Here is a 14,033-nt window from a genome sequence, read left to right on the forward strand (position 1 = left end):
TTTGTGTGGAAGAACTCTCACATTATCTTCTTTGGAGGGCGTGCCTAGTGATGCCTGATGCTGCATCAGAGATAAGAAACTCCCACCTCCTCAGAGCTGGCCACAAAGCTCTGAGTGTTCCCGAATCCTTTCTGCTTGCATAACTCAGGGAAGTTCACTTTTTGGTTAAAAATAAATACCTTCAACTTCCTAGGGCTCCATGTTGGCTTGTCAGTCATTGCCACTCCTTTCATGTATTTGTTTTGGTTTAGTTATTTTTCTTTGAGAAAATAGTATTAGTGAACTCACACATTTTTACTTAATGTAGCATTCCATTGGTCTAATCAAGGCTAAATATGTTATTTAAGACAATAATGAGTCCTCACTACAGCAGGACAGGGGGAATGTCAGCCACCAGTTTGCTCTTTCACCGTGTATTTTAGAGGTTGTGTGTAACCCTCTTTGGTGACCTTGACAAAATGTAGCTGTAAAATTGAGCGTAGAGAGAAGTTCTAAGCCAGGACATCGAGGGCCTGAGTTCTGATTTCCACCCACTGCCACCAGCTCTGAGCTCTCCGTCACTTCGCTTCTCAGAGTTCCTCTTTCCTGAGGCCACACCAGTGATGGCAGCTGAGCACTTTGTATTCCAGAGCTTTCGTGCTTGGCCATAGCTTTTGCTTAGTTTTATATAACGTGTGTCGAAATTGCATTATTTTGAAGTCCGAAAGCCTTCCACATTTTTAAATATTGCCCAGTTTAAGTACTTGAAATGTCCTGGGTGCTGTGAAATGGTCTCTCTCTTGATGTTTGAGTGGCACAGCGTGGAAGACAGTCTGATGCAGTGAGTCCTGTGTGGCACCCAGTCAATGCTAGCTCTCGAGGACAGTGCGAACTATTTAAACTTCATTGTGTTTAGTGTGCTTAGCTTTTCCGGCTGGGCCTGCCTACCTGCCATCTAACTGGACTTCTACTCCCCTCAGTCCTCCCAAGCCCAAGGACTCTGCAGCTACAGCTGTGCCCACACTGGCGCCGGGAAGAAACAGCATTCAGGTGGCCAGTGGCCAAAGCCAGGGACAGGGGCAGCCCCCTGCCGGCTCCCATCAGCTCTCCGTCAGCCCAGCGCACAGCTCCACTGGCTCCAGTCCTCATACTTTGCGGCGAGGTAAGTGGCCTCCTTTGCTTTGTGCCTTGCGGGGATGTGCACAGCGCCTCGGGCGTGCGAGCCAGGGAGGGTGTCCGACTTCCCAGCAGACCGGCCGTGCCTGTCCCGTGTGAAACGGCAGGCAGAAAGATCAGCTATTAACAAAAGTCACTAAAGGGAAATGAAAATGGAGAACAGAAAAGCAGTCACTTAAGAAAATGTTTCAGCGAGGGAGCCTAACAAACAAAAAGTCATCTCCCACAAGCACGCCCTGTTCTCTAGGAGTCTGGCATTTCAACCCTCGCTCTAGTGTGGAGCTGCCACAGCCTCTGCAGGCCCGGGAGCCACTGGCCTCTGGGTGGACCAGGTTTCTGGGCCCTAATTAACATGAAATCGGACTGTTCTCATCAGCATCCCCAGTGGTCCTCCTCCCAACAGCCAGGGATGCTGAAAAGCACCAAGCAGGTCGGAAGTCGTGTCAGCTCTGGGCTGGAACTCCAGTGGCTCCCTGCAGCCCACCCAAGCCAGCCTTCCCCACTCCCCTCACGCACGTCTGCCCTCCAGCCATGCAGGTCAGACACTGAGCTCATTCCCTCTTCAGGGCTCTGCACTCGTTTTCCCGAATTTTCTGACCCACACCTTCACGTGTTTTTTTAGTTTTATTTTGTGATACGAACACAACATGAGATCTGCTGTCTCACAGCTTTAGTGTGCAGGATGTGTGATAGGACAGCATCTACAGCAAGTCGCTAGGACTTGTTTTCTTGTATAATTGAAATTTTATTCCTGTGGCTAGTCACTCCCCAGTACTCTGGCCCCAGAGGCCCTGGTAGCCACCGATCCACTCTCCGATTCTGTGAATTTGACTAGTTTAGATTTCTCAAACAGAATCTTGTAGTATTTGTCCTTTTGTGACTGGCTTATTTCACTTAGCATAGGGTCCTTAAGTTTCATCCAGGCTGTCAATTATGGCAGAATTTCCTTCTTTTTAAAGCTGAATATGCCATTGCACGTATAGACAACTTTCTCTGTCCAGTCATCGCTGATGGACACTGAGGCCGCTGTGACTAGTGCTGCAGTGGACATGGGAGTGTATTTCTTTGAGGTGATGATTTCAGTTCTTTTGGGTAAACACCCAGATATTTTGGGTAAACACTTCTCACTGAACTGAGGTGAGCTGCACACAGGAGGTTGTGTCTCCGGCTCGAGCCAGGTCTTGGACCAGTGCCTGACAGGAATCATGCGCAGGACCTTAGATCTCCTGAGGGTCCCGGTGGCAGGCTCAGGAAACCAGCGTGTCTAGGCTTCTGCCTAACAGAGCTCAGTTTCCGTTGTTGACTTGAGTTTAGGGGAGTGTTATTTAAAAAGTGTGTTCAGCGAGAACCAAAAACGATGTCAGCATGAGGGATGCCCACATTGAAGTGTGTGGGCGGTGACAGCCCACCTCCCATGCACTCGTTGACTTGGGTCTCTCTCTCTCTCTCTCTCTCTCTCTCTCTCTCTCTGGCTGCGCTCCTGTTGTTGAGGCTCATGTATAAATGCACGTCCCTGGTAACTGCACTCTCATGGGGCACAGCAGAGACACTGCTCCTGCTGCCCAGGGTCTAGTGCAAAGCAGAGGGGGCAGGCCAGGCAGGCAGCAGTGGGGGTCCTTAGTGCCAGGGCGAGGGAAGGACCGCCGAGCAGTGGGTCCTTCTGAGTAGAGTGGAGTGGGTACAGCAGCAGGGTTTTAGACGGTTGACCTGGCCATAGTGGAGGCACATTATTGCAGGGATGCCCACAAAGCAATGAGGCCACACCTCAAGGGATAGCGGTGGCCACAGGAAGGGACAGACTCAGGAGAGCTGGACAATTTCCCATGGATTGGTTGGTGCTGCTCATAAGAGGCCATTGTGATCAGTGGGAAAAGGCCTTAGGCTCAAAATTTGAGTTCTAGCTTTTGCCTAATTTCACATGGCTGGTTAAAGTCTGCCAATTTGACCTTTCCTAACTTAATTCTTACGAATGTAAAGTAGAAATAAAATGTCTTCTTAAGGGGAACATTGTGGGGGTTAAATGTAATGTGTCTGCCTATGAAAGCGTTGTCTTTTTAAAGCACTACACATGGCGGGGGGTCAGTTGGGGAAAAAGGAGACTTATGTAAAACTTTAGACAATAAAAGAATAAAATAAAATTAAAAATTAAAAAGCACTACAAGATATTAGGTGGAATTTTTATAGGTTGCAGACAGAGAGACAAATTCAGGTACGCGGCTTGGTCACAGACTCCACTCTATCCTCCTTAAAGCTGTCCCTCTCTCTTCTGAGCCGCATCGTCTTCATCTGTGTCCCACTGATGTTTGAGGAAAATGAAGTCTTCTCTACCTGGATTCCAGCGGTAATGCTGCTTGCAGATTGAGACTTGACTTCTGAGCCACATTAGGGGTATTACCTCTCCTGCTCCCTGCAATCGCAGACCGCAGGCTTCCTCACAGGAAGTTTGATCCTTTCTGCCCTCCCCTACCCCCGTCCCCACCTGCCAGCATCTTCTAGGTGGTCTTAGACAAGGCCTTCCTTTCTTCCGGTCTGGCCTCCACGTGGGACTGGGGCCCATTGCCCTGTCTGCTGCTCTCATACTTTTGCTCCAATTCCTTCAGCACCCTCAAATGTCAGGAATGATCCTACTTTCTTTGTCAGTTGGTTGGTTATTTCTGTGGGGAAAGGTCTTCCGAGTCTCCAGGTCAAAAGTTCCAGGACAGCAGAGAGTGCAAACTCCGTCCTTTTCCTTCCTGAATTTGGGCCTGTGAGCAGGGAGCCAGGCACTACGGGAATGAGAAAGAGGAAAAGAGTCTAAGGACATGGTGGTGGGCCTCTGTCCTGCCACAGAACAGCTGTGTGACCTCTTGCAAACACTTGGCCTTGGTTTTCTCCACTGTGAAATGGGTATAGCAGTGCTGCCTTGCAGGGAGCTTGTGACACTTGGTGAGACAGTTATGCAAAGAGCCTGCCTTGGGGCTGGTGATGTGTTAGGTGAGCGATGCAAGGTCATTTCCTCCCTTCATTTCCCTCTCCCATGGGGAAGGATTGGTGGAACCTCAGCAGAATTTGAAAAATGCTTCAGTCTCTCCTCTCCACCACCCCTCCCAGCCCCAAACCAGGACTCCACAGCATCGTTTTCCATCCCACCCTCCTCAGTACCAAGTTCCCACCCTTAGTGACGCTGACCTCGGCTGGTGTCAGGAGGGAGGGTGTGATTCCGCTCCCCTAGAGAAGTAATTCTGAGGCCATCTGCCCGATGGGTTTTACTTTTATCTAGAATTATCGTATAGCTCAAATGATTCTGGAATTGGTAGAATTTCTGTTATTAAAAAAAATGAAGCCCTCTAGGAGAAGAGAACTTAGAGCAAGTGTCTGTGGTGTGTGCAGCAGACAGTCGTGCTCGGGGTCACCCTTAGCTCGCTCGCTTCTCTCCTCCCTGCTCTCCTTCAAGTGCAGGCACCGACGGGGCGCTGAGTGGCTAGAGCAGCGCCTCCTGTGGGCAGGGCGACCGCTGAGTCTGTAAAGCGACAGGTATTGAAAGGCCTATAAATGTGTCATGTACTTCTTAAAAATAACCTTTTTATTCTGGAATAATTTTGGATTTACAGAAGAGTTGCAAAAATAGGGCTAAGTGTGCCCTTCCCCACTCCCCAGTGTTAACTTCTTACCTCATTGGTCACAGTTGGAAACCAACTAAAGTCCCTGTTTTGTTCAAATGCCCCCAGTTTTTCACTGATGGCCATTTCCTGTCCCAGGCTCGCTCCCACCCAGGGCACCTGGCACTCAGCCATCCTGTCTGTGTAATGGCCTCCGCTCTCTTTCTCAGTCTTCCCTGGAGTTTTCATGGCCGAGGCAATTTGGGAGGGCGCTAGGCAGGCATTTTGAAGTCCCTTAATTTGCATTTGTCACATGTTTTTCTCTTGGTGAGATGGGGTCTCTGGGCTTCAGGAGGAAAACCACAGAGGTAAGGTGCCACCTGATCCATCCTGTTAGGAGCAGTGACAGCAGCGTGGCTTAAACAGTGAGGCCACCCTTGGTCCCTGGGTCAGGGGAGTTGGCTATCACTGTGCTGTTCTTACTGAAAGGTGTTTCCCTCTTTGTGCAGCTGTTAAGAAACCTGCTCCAGCACCCCCGAAACCAGGAAACCCACCTCCTGGCCAGCCCGGGGGCCAGAGCGCCCCAGGGACAGCGCAGCAGGCACCCAGCTTGTCACTGAAGCCAGCCACTGGAAGTCCATCTCCTCCTGTCCCGCACGCAGGCCCAGCCCCCGGGCAGCCGTGCGCCACCTCACAGCTGTGTGGGCCCCGGAGAGCCTCAGGCAGCCTGGCTCCTATGCAGGCACCCAGTCACCCTCCACCACAGCCCCCCACGCAGGCGCCGCAGTCACAGGCCAGGCCGGGGGAGCAGGGACTGGAGCAGCCCACACACACCCCACCCAGGACGCCCACGCCCCCCAGCACTCCGCCCTTAGCTAAGCAGAGCCCGGGCCTGCCAGCCGCCCAGCACCCTGCAGCGGGCCACCCTGAGACTGCGCAGCCACATGCCGGGACCTTACCGAGACCGAGACCAGTACCAAAGCCCAGGAACCGACCCAGCATGCCCCCACCCCCACACCCTCCTGGGGCCCACCCAGCAGCGGATGGCAGCCTCTCCAGCGCAGTGCCTACTGCCTCCAAAATAGTGACGGGTGAGTAGGAACTTGTACCCTCTCCTGCAGGTGGTCTATAGCAGGTAGTGCAAACCCGGCCCAGCCTGTGTGTGGGCCACGCCCGGTGGTCTCTGCTGCTTGTGCTGGAGCAGCCGAGCCGTTGGAGAGGCGCACGGTGCAGAGCCCGAAGTCTGCTGAGCCCTGATGGGTAGTTTCAGTGCGTGTTCAGGACCTGCCTCCATGTACGTTTGAGGACAGTGACCAATCCAGGTGGCAGGTCCTGTACTGCACGAGCGTGAGCTTCATTTTTCAGTGAATTCCTCATGTTCATGGTGAAGCATCTCAGGAATAACTTTAACACATGTGGTTTGTGCGAACTGGATGCTCAGGGAGGGGACTTCTTGATCACCAGGGAGCGGGACAGGCAAGATGTCCTCGTGGTCCCTGGGACCCTGTGGGTGTGGTGCTGACGCACCGATGCAGTGGCTGCCCAAGGGACATTCTTCACAGGCAGTCCACAGCATGACTTATTTAATTATGATTTTAAAATAAAACTTCCACCCAAAGCACTTGATTTACTATTTGATTTAAGGGTAGGATGAATGGATTTTTCTTTAAATGTGTTTTTAGGAACTTCAATTTTGTATAACAGCTGAGTTTTAAATTTTTCTCAGTGGAGCTATTTTCATTTATTTCTTTTTTTCTTTTTTGTTGTTGTTTTAGTGGAGCTATTTTTACAGAGGAAGCTGAACATATCTCTGGCCTCCCAACCATACTGAGTGACTTCTTAGCTGAAAATGAACCCAGGGCACCCCAAACTGGTACCCCATATAATGAGGGTTAACCAACTAGTCTTTCTTTTGATAACATTTTTTTCAGGACTATAATGTATAGTTTGCATGGTTAATAACTTTTTTCTGATGACACCTCTGCTGTTTTAGAAAAATAAAGCCACATCTGGTTTGTTGTTTCCCAATAGATGCCCTCACAGGTGGGGAAGGCTCCCGGGACTAAGGTTGGTAGCGCCCAAGCAGCTTGCCCGCTGCCCTGCCTAGCCGTGTTGTGTGTGTGTGCTTTTGAGCTGGTGCCCAGGAGCAGCCCTGGCCCGCGCCGCTCGCTCTGCAGCAGGGGGACAGGACTGGTTTTGTCAGAGGCTCTGTGAGCTGCAGAGCTCGGGTCCCAGGAGTAGATGTCAGTCGGCTGAGAGCCCGAGTTCAGGTGCTCCGATAAGATGCTATGACTGTGTCTCTTGGGTAAGCCTTTCAGAAGCATCTGCTCCTCCCGGCATGATTGCCTGTCAGTGATTGGCTCGTCACATCCAGCCCAGGAGGGCTCGGGTGTAGTCAGCATAGGATATGTGTCCCTTGGTCTTGAGCTTTAATATTTAATTGTATAAAATTTAATTTTAAGTGCAAGTTAACTGCATGGAGCTTCTTAATTTAATGTTTTAAATTTTCAGGACCAAAAAAAATCATCTTCCAAAAATCCCACACTAAATCCCTTTGCATTCTAGCATGCTTCCATTTGCTTTCTTAAACCATATGAGCTTTTAAAAGGCCTTCTGAATCTTGCCTTTGGGCCCACGCACAGATGGCGCAAGGCTGTAGTGTACAGTGGCTCTCCTCAGCGGACCCCAGCCTTAGCCTGCAGTGGGCTGCTTAGCCAGACTGTGCACAGTTTGGGTCTGAGGACGACTTTCTGAGAAACCAGGTGGGGAAAACAGGAGCCCACCCTGTCAGACACGGAGGAGGGAACAGGTGTGGTTCTGCCTTCCCGACTCCTTGGAGATGAGCCCAAAAATTGGGGGCTGCCCAGTGTGCAAGTCACAGAGTGGAGGGACTGCACCCTAACCGAGGCTGTGCCTGGAACACTCCAGCGTGTTTCCCGGGGCGGCTCTGTTCACTTAGCTCAGCGGTTCCTTCGAGCCCAGCCTTCACGTGCCAACCAGTCTTGCTCTCGAGGATGGTTTGAGACCAGCGGGCGCCCTCCAGTGCTTTAAAAAAAATTTTTTTTTCCCCAGATTTTTCCTTTTATTTAGATGAAAGCCTATGAACCAGAATTACGTCTGTTTTTTAATACCTTTTTGTTACTTGGGTAGTGTTTATTCCAGAGGTTTTTTTATTTTTGATCTGCTTCAACACTGTAATGCTCTGTACTTTACAATAATCCGATAAGTAAAAATTCCTAGTAAAAGTAATTTTCTTTTTATTAGCTAAATCAATGTTTAAAAATCAATCTATGCTTTAAATTCTCTTAAGAAATCCCAGGTCACCTCAGTTCTCTCTGTGTTACAGAACTAACTGCTAATGTATTAAAGTTCCTGGACTGCGGTTAGAAGCCCACACAAGACCAGTGTTTAGATTATGGGTCATGGGTGTTGGTCATGCTGCTGTGAACCGTTCTCGGACACAGCGTTGGGTATTTCAAGGAAAAATGGCGCTTCCTCTGACAGGCAGTCCTTTATCACGACGTCAGTTCTCACCTGGGAAGCTTTACACAGACACGTTTCTGAAAACGGGTTGTTGGTTCAGAACATCTAATCTTAAACAGCTGAATGGAGGCTGGGGTTTGGATACGCTCTTGGGGGAGATTGTTGGGTGTGGGCCAGCCGCTGGCCGCGCGGGGCGGCACCTGGGTGGGCGATCTGCGCCATTGAGCCTCCTCTTCGTTGTTACTCTAAACAGCAGGGGAACGTTAGCATAACACGAACAGGAGTTCACATCTTGCTGTTTTTAAAGTAGAGGGTTTTAGCAGAGTGTTCTAACTTCAACATTTTATTAAACAATTTAGATGTATGACCTGCCATAATCAGTCAGAACTGAAATTGGAATATTTAATGGTAAGGAAAAGGCACCTGATTGGCCAAAGCATTTTTGCTACTTTACGATCATATTTGTGCACTAATGCCTGTTACTAACCAGTCACTCTAACCCTGCCTGCTTGTGTCCCCACTAACAGTGCATGCACCTAAGGAGGCTGGCTTTGTGCGTTCCTGCTTGCTGTTAATTCTCTGAGTACAGTGTGTTCACAGTGTGGGCAGGGTCACAGGCTGGCCTCGGGACTGTGGCAGGGGTCCGCCCACTCTCCTCTGTCCCGGGAAGGCTGAGGTGCAGGAAGTGCATGCTGAGTCGGACGTGCGGGTCTGCATGCCCCTCTTATGTAATAGCAGGCACAGCCTGGGTCGTCTGTAAAGTGGTGGCATTTGTGAGAATTATTGACGAGGGGATTGCATTTGATGAAATGAGAAAAACCACTTGCAGTTCTTAATACACAGTGGGTCCAAAAAAATAGAAGCTGTATCATTTTTATCTAGAAAAAAGTTATGTCATGTTAGCATTTTAAAACGTCCCTGCCTGGCCCAGCCTGCTAGGACCCGGATACAGGGGGTTGGAGCCCAGGTGTCCAGTTTGATTCTGGTGCTCCGTGTGCAGTGGGTTAAAAAGACAGGCCCGGGAGTGGAAGACACACCTTAGCCTCAGGAGCCTGAGGGTCGTGTGAGCCCCTCGTCCGCTGGGTGGCGGTGGGACAGGTCGCTCGCTTAGTGGTCATTAAAAACTCGACACTGCTGGTTCTCGGTGACCTCTTATTAAAATTAAACTATTTTTATATCATGAAAATAATGCATTAAAAAATAAGCATAGATATTAAAGCAGATTGGGGACCTAGAAATAATAAGAAATCTGCTCCCTTCTACAATTGAAGAAGTCCAGTGTTCATATTCTGTTGTTTTTCCTCCCCCTAAAAGGTAAGAGAGTACATGGTCATAATTATTTGGCATATACAGGTCTTGTATTTTTATTTTACTTGACATCAAATGCTCTTTCTTATATTGTAATGTAGTTTTTATAACCATCTTTTTGTTGACTGCATAATATTTTATTAAGCAGCTGTATTATTGCTTATAGTTGGACATTTAAGTGGTTTCTGTTTGCAGTTTATTTTTCATAAGTAGATACCAGAGTCATGTTGCAGTGAACAGCCAATGAGACTGGTACTGAATCTCCTTTGGCTAAAAAGAGGAAAAGCTGCCTGAGGCTGTTGCAGACAGAAAAGCCTCTCCCGGCCTAGACACTGAAGAGGAGGAGGAAGGAGTCGTCCCTCAGACGCAGTTTACGGAGAGCGATGAGCGGCGGGGAGGGGTGGTGGACCTGCGATAGTTTAATTTAGAATGGGTTTGGGTTTGATACCTGTCGAAGTGGCTGTCAGAATAACCTAGAGATGTGAAGGGTGGTTTACAGCCTCAGCACATAATGAACAGTGTTGATGTGACAGAGACATCTTCTGGGACAGGCCCTGAAGTGCAGAGGGCCAGTCCTGGCCCTAGAGGCCCGCTTCCTGATTATGACAGAAAGGAAGGGACCTGGTTGCAGTTGCCTGAGCCCCGATCAGTGGTGCACACCTCACGTGCCCCCTGAGCCACATCAGCGGTGCACGGGACATGTGCTGTCTGAGCGAGGCTCCTCCTTTTGTTTGGTTAATGTAACATCTGCCATATGAACTTGGCTCCAAGCAACCTGTGCTCAATGCACATAATGAAAAATGGTGTCTTATGTAAATTCAGAGCCAGAAAGTTTAGAAGTATGTTACAGTTTTCTGAAATAACCTTCTTACTAAAATGAACCAGACTGTTTAAGACTCAACCTCTCTCCAGAGCCTCACCACAGAGCATACAAATTCCTTTGGGGAGGAGGGAGTGCATTATGCGGATAGAATGGACTTCAGAGTCCACCCCGCCTGGCTCCGAAGCCCTGGCCCGCACTGGCCTTGTCACCTCAGATGAGGATTGAGACTCGGAGTGTCCCTCCCTTATGTGGACGGTGGTCCAGAGCTGCCCAGGGCTCAGTGGGAGCTGTGGCGTGTGCTTAGCACCGTGGCTGGGGATGGTATTGATGCTGACAGCCGTTGTCACGGAGACCGCCTCTTCCTGAAGGTGGCGCTGCACACGTGCTTTTTGTGGGTAAATAGATGTGTTGCTTTCTTTTAAGAAATGATTGATGTGAAAGAGACAGGCTGGAGAAAAAGACATAGCTGCCAACCTCAGCTAAGCAGACAGTGCAGGCTGGAGGAGAGGAAAGGAACTCCTGAGAACATAATAATGTGTGTTCATCATGAATAGCTAGAGGCATTCAGAGAAGTTCCAATCCCGAATTTATGTGTGCTGTAACCAAAAAGCACGTTTGTCCTGTGAGGACACCTGTGGCTGGTAGGTGTTGAGTTTGCATGCGAACACAGGTGTTAACCGGCAGGACTCTAATTAGCGTGCACACCCCTTGCATCGTGCATCCCCGGGCATGCTCTCTCCATAGTTCCTGTCTTGTTGGGCTCGGGAAAGGGGGGTAAATTTGCAATGGATTTCTTGTACCAGCGTTGTCTTTGAGGCATGGCTCCTTCTTTACCTGAGGCTATAGAAAGAGAGGATTGGAAAGATGGTTGGGCTAGATGAGTCTTCATCCATTCATTTGTTCTTTCTCCATCCGTTCATTCATCCATCCAACTGGCCAGCCACAAAATTTATTGAGCATCTGCTATTACCCAGTCACTGTTGGAGGCACAATGGACTCAAGATAGACACGGCCCCTGCCCTGCTGACTTCCCTTCTTCTGAGGACAATCCAAAACACCCGCTCTTCTGTGCACTACACCATCCTCGACTGTACGATTGGGGGTGCAATTCTGACAATCCAGTTGGTTTTGCAGTAACCATCAGACCATGTTGAAATGACATTGAGCACCTGAACTCTTTGACACCTTGCCGCATTCATATAGCTAGAAATTGCTCTTGCGTTGTGGTGCATAGGAAACCTTGAGGGACAGGTCTGCCAACCCAGGATTCCATGTGAGGAAAGGGACACCCCAGGAGGTAAACTGATCTTACAGCTCAGGGCGATAGGGACATGGGCGGGGGGGGGGGGGGGGGGGGGGGCAGGAACCAGTCTCAAAACAGGGAGCCTCCCCGAAGTGTACCTGCATTGCCAGCCCTGCCTGTGGGTGAGGAGCAGGTGGAAGAAGCACGCCCAGAGCACTCCCAGCAGGGTCGGGGTTGGTGAAGCCACCACAGCAAGGACAGCAAGCCGCTGGAGCACACGGGGAGGTCCCAGCACACCGCCTCCCTCTCTAGCTCTCTCCCTGCTCCCGATACGACTGGCTCTCACCAGCAAAGTGGAACTGCAGCAGATCTGAACACTCCCTTCTCTCTTGCCCCAACCCTACAATCTCTAATGGAGCTCTGTCCTTTGCTAGAACCCATCTCCCAGAAAAACAATTCCTCTGCTCGACCAGGGCTTCCTTAGGGTTGTGTCTCACTGCTGTGTCCTCACAGGTAGGGAGGTGCCTGGCCATGGCAGGTGCTCAGTAAGTACTAGTATTTGTGCGTGAGTGAATGGAGACACATCACCTCGCTAGGAAGAGGGCTGTGATTGGTCGAGGTATCTTGTGAGCATGGGAGTGAGGGGCATTGGCCTGAGGAAGACATGTATGTGCCATGTTGGTAAAGGAGTTCCTGCCAACATAAGACATGAAAAAAGTGGAAATGTAAATTTTAGAAACAGAATATTAATACTTGCAGGAGATTTGTGATCTATCTTAGTAATTGTCAACCAGGGGTAATTGTGCCCCCAGGGGACACTTGGCAGTACCTAGAGCCCTCTCTGGTTGGGGGGGTGGGGAGAGGGTTGTGTGCCACCCGCATCCAGTGGGTAGAAGGCAGGGATGCTGCCGAACAGCCTGCAGGGCACAGCACAGCCCCACAAGTGCCACCTATGCTGAGGTTAAGGGAGTAGCATTACCAGTAGGAAACTCAGCCTCCAGGGTACCTTTTCCTGCAGCCCTGCAGCCCAGGTGTGCTCAGGAGGCCTCCGGTAGTGCCAGAGGCGCTGGTGAGAGAGAAGTTTCCTTCCTCCTTCAGAAAGCGAGTTTGTGCGGTGGCACCGAGGGCTGCCACAGGCTCCCAGAGGGCTGGCAGGCGGGAGTGGCTCTGCCACGCAGCTGCCCCTGGGTCTCAGAGGCTTGACTCAACTTCTCGGGGCTCCTGGTGCCTCTAGTAAGGGAACGTGTGTGCAGGGGCTGGCTCAGCTGCTCAGAGCCCTGGAGCGGCCTCTTAGGTGTGACCATGCACTGATACCACGTCTCGTGTTTTTGTCCAGACGCCAATTCGAGGGTGTCAGAACCGCTTCGCAGCGTCTTTCCTGACCTGCACGCAGACTCAGACAGCAAAGACGTGCCCGGCCGCCTCTTGTTGGACATGGACAATGATACAGAAAGCACCGCCCTGTGAAGAAAGCTCCGCCGCGGCCCTTCCTCCCTGAGAGGGAACAGGGCAGGCGGGCGGATCTCTGCAGACCAAACAGTGAGCAGCTTTCGTGGCAGGCAGAGAACCTGGCCTGCAGGACTTCGCCTGTCAGCCAGCGGCAGTGCTGCCATGGAAGCTGAATGACCTGTGTCTCGAGGAACTTGGCTTTCTTTATGTGGGAAAGACATCACGCCAAACAAACCAAGCAAGCCTAGAGGAGGCAGCGCTCTTGCCGCGCTCCTCACTGCATCAGTGCGGCCCTGGCGGCCACTCGGGGTGAATCAGAAGCAGCGCGTTACTGTCCCTTTAATAACACGTTCACTATGCAACTGGCCTCCTCTCCGCTCCTTGGACCTTCATTCTTGCTGCAGAGTCGTTGGCATGAAGTGCGGTCTGTCTCAACCCTCACACCATGAGCGTCGATGGTGGCTGCTGGATCCGCCACCTCGGCCAACTGGATGTACTGTGCCTTGTTGGATTGCCAGGATGTAGAAAGAAATGTACTGTTCTTTAAAAACAATGTAATTGCTACTTGATAAGGACCGACATTATTCTAGTTTCATGTTTAATTTGAATTAAATATATTCTATGGTTTATATGAAAACTTGATTGTTCTTGGAGGGAAACCTGGTGTGTGTATGTGTGTTCACTTAACCAAAGAACTGTGGCTGGGCCACCTGGTCTCACTGTGGCTGGGCCACCTGGTCTCACTGTGGCTGGGCCACCTGGTCTCACTGGCTGGGCCACCTGGTCTCACTGTGGCTGGGCCACCTGGTCTCACTGTGGCTGGGCCACCTGGTCTCACTGGCTGGGTCACCTGGTCTCGCTGTGGCTGGGTCACCTGGTCTCGCTGTGGCTGGGCCACCTGGGTCTCACCGGCTGGGCCACCTGGGTCTCACCGGCTGGGCCACCTGGTCTCACTGGCTGGGCCACCTGGGTCTCACTGGCTGGGCCACCTGGT

At 50.8% G+C, this 14,033-nt stretch overlaps 1 protein-coding gene across 8 annotated transcripts in view; it reads left to right on the plus strand.

Annotated features, from left to right (window-relative positions):
* Nucleotides 1–13,666, plus strand: part of ARHGAP17 (Rho GTPase activating protein 17) — an 80,984-nt gene extending 67,318 nt beyond the window's left edge. For 3 of the 8 annotated variants that reach the window (XM_070413639.1, XM_070413642.1, XM_070413643.1), the window contains 3 exons: nt 960–1,141; nt 5,243–5,824; nt 12,927–13,666. In XM_070413639.1, the coding sequence (XP_070269740.1) occupies nt 960–1,141; nt 5,243–5,824; nt 12,927–13,057 (895 nt within the window). In that variant the 3' untranslated portion in view covers nt 13,058–13,666. Of the gene's footprint in view, nt 1–959; nt 1,142–5,242; nt 5,825–6,764; nt 6,801–8,575; nt 8,625–11,287; nt 11,645–12,926 lie in introns of all 8 variants that reach the window. The other 5 variants (XR_011471303.1, XR_011471302.1, XR_011471304.1 and 2 more) reach the window with 5 other exon arrangements.
* Nucleotides 13,667–14,033: the final 367 nt, after the last annotated feature.

This window comes from Myotis yumanensis, unplaced genomic scaffold, assembly GCF_028538775.1.
Source record: "Myotis yumanensis isolate MYYU_CA2020_CCGP unplaced genomic scaffold, mMyoYum1.0.hap1 SCAF_4, whole genome shotgun sequence".
Taxonomy (NCBI): domain Eukaryota; kingdom Metazoa; phylum Chordata; class Mammalia; order Chiroptera; family Vespertilionidae; genus Myotis; species Myotis yumanensis.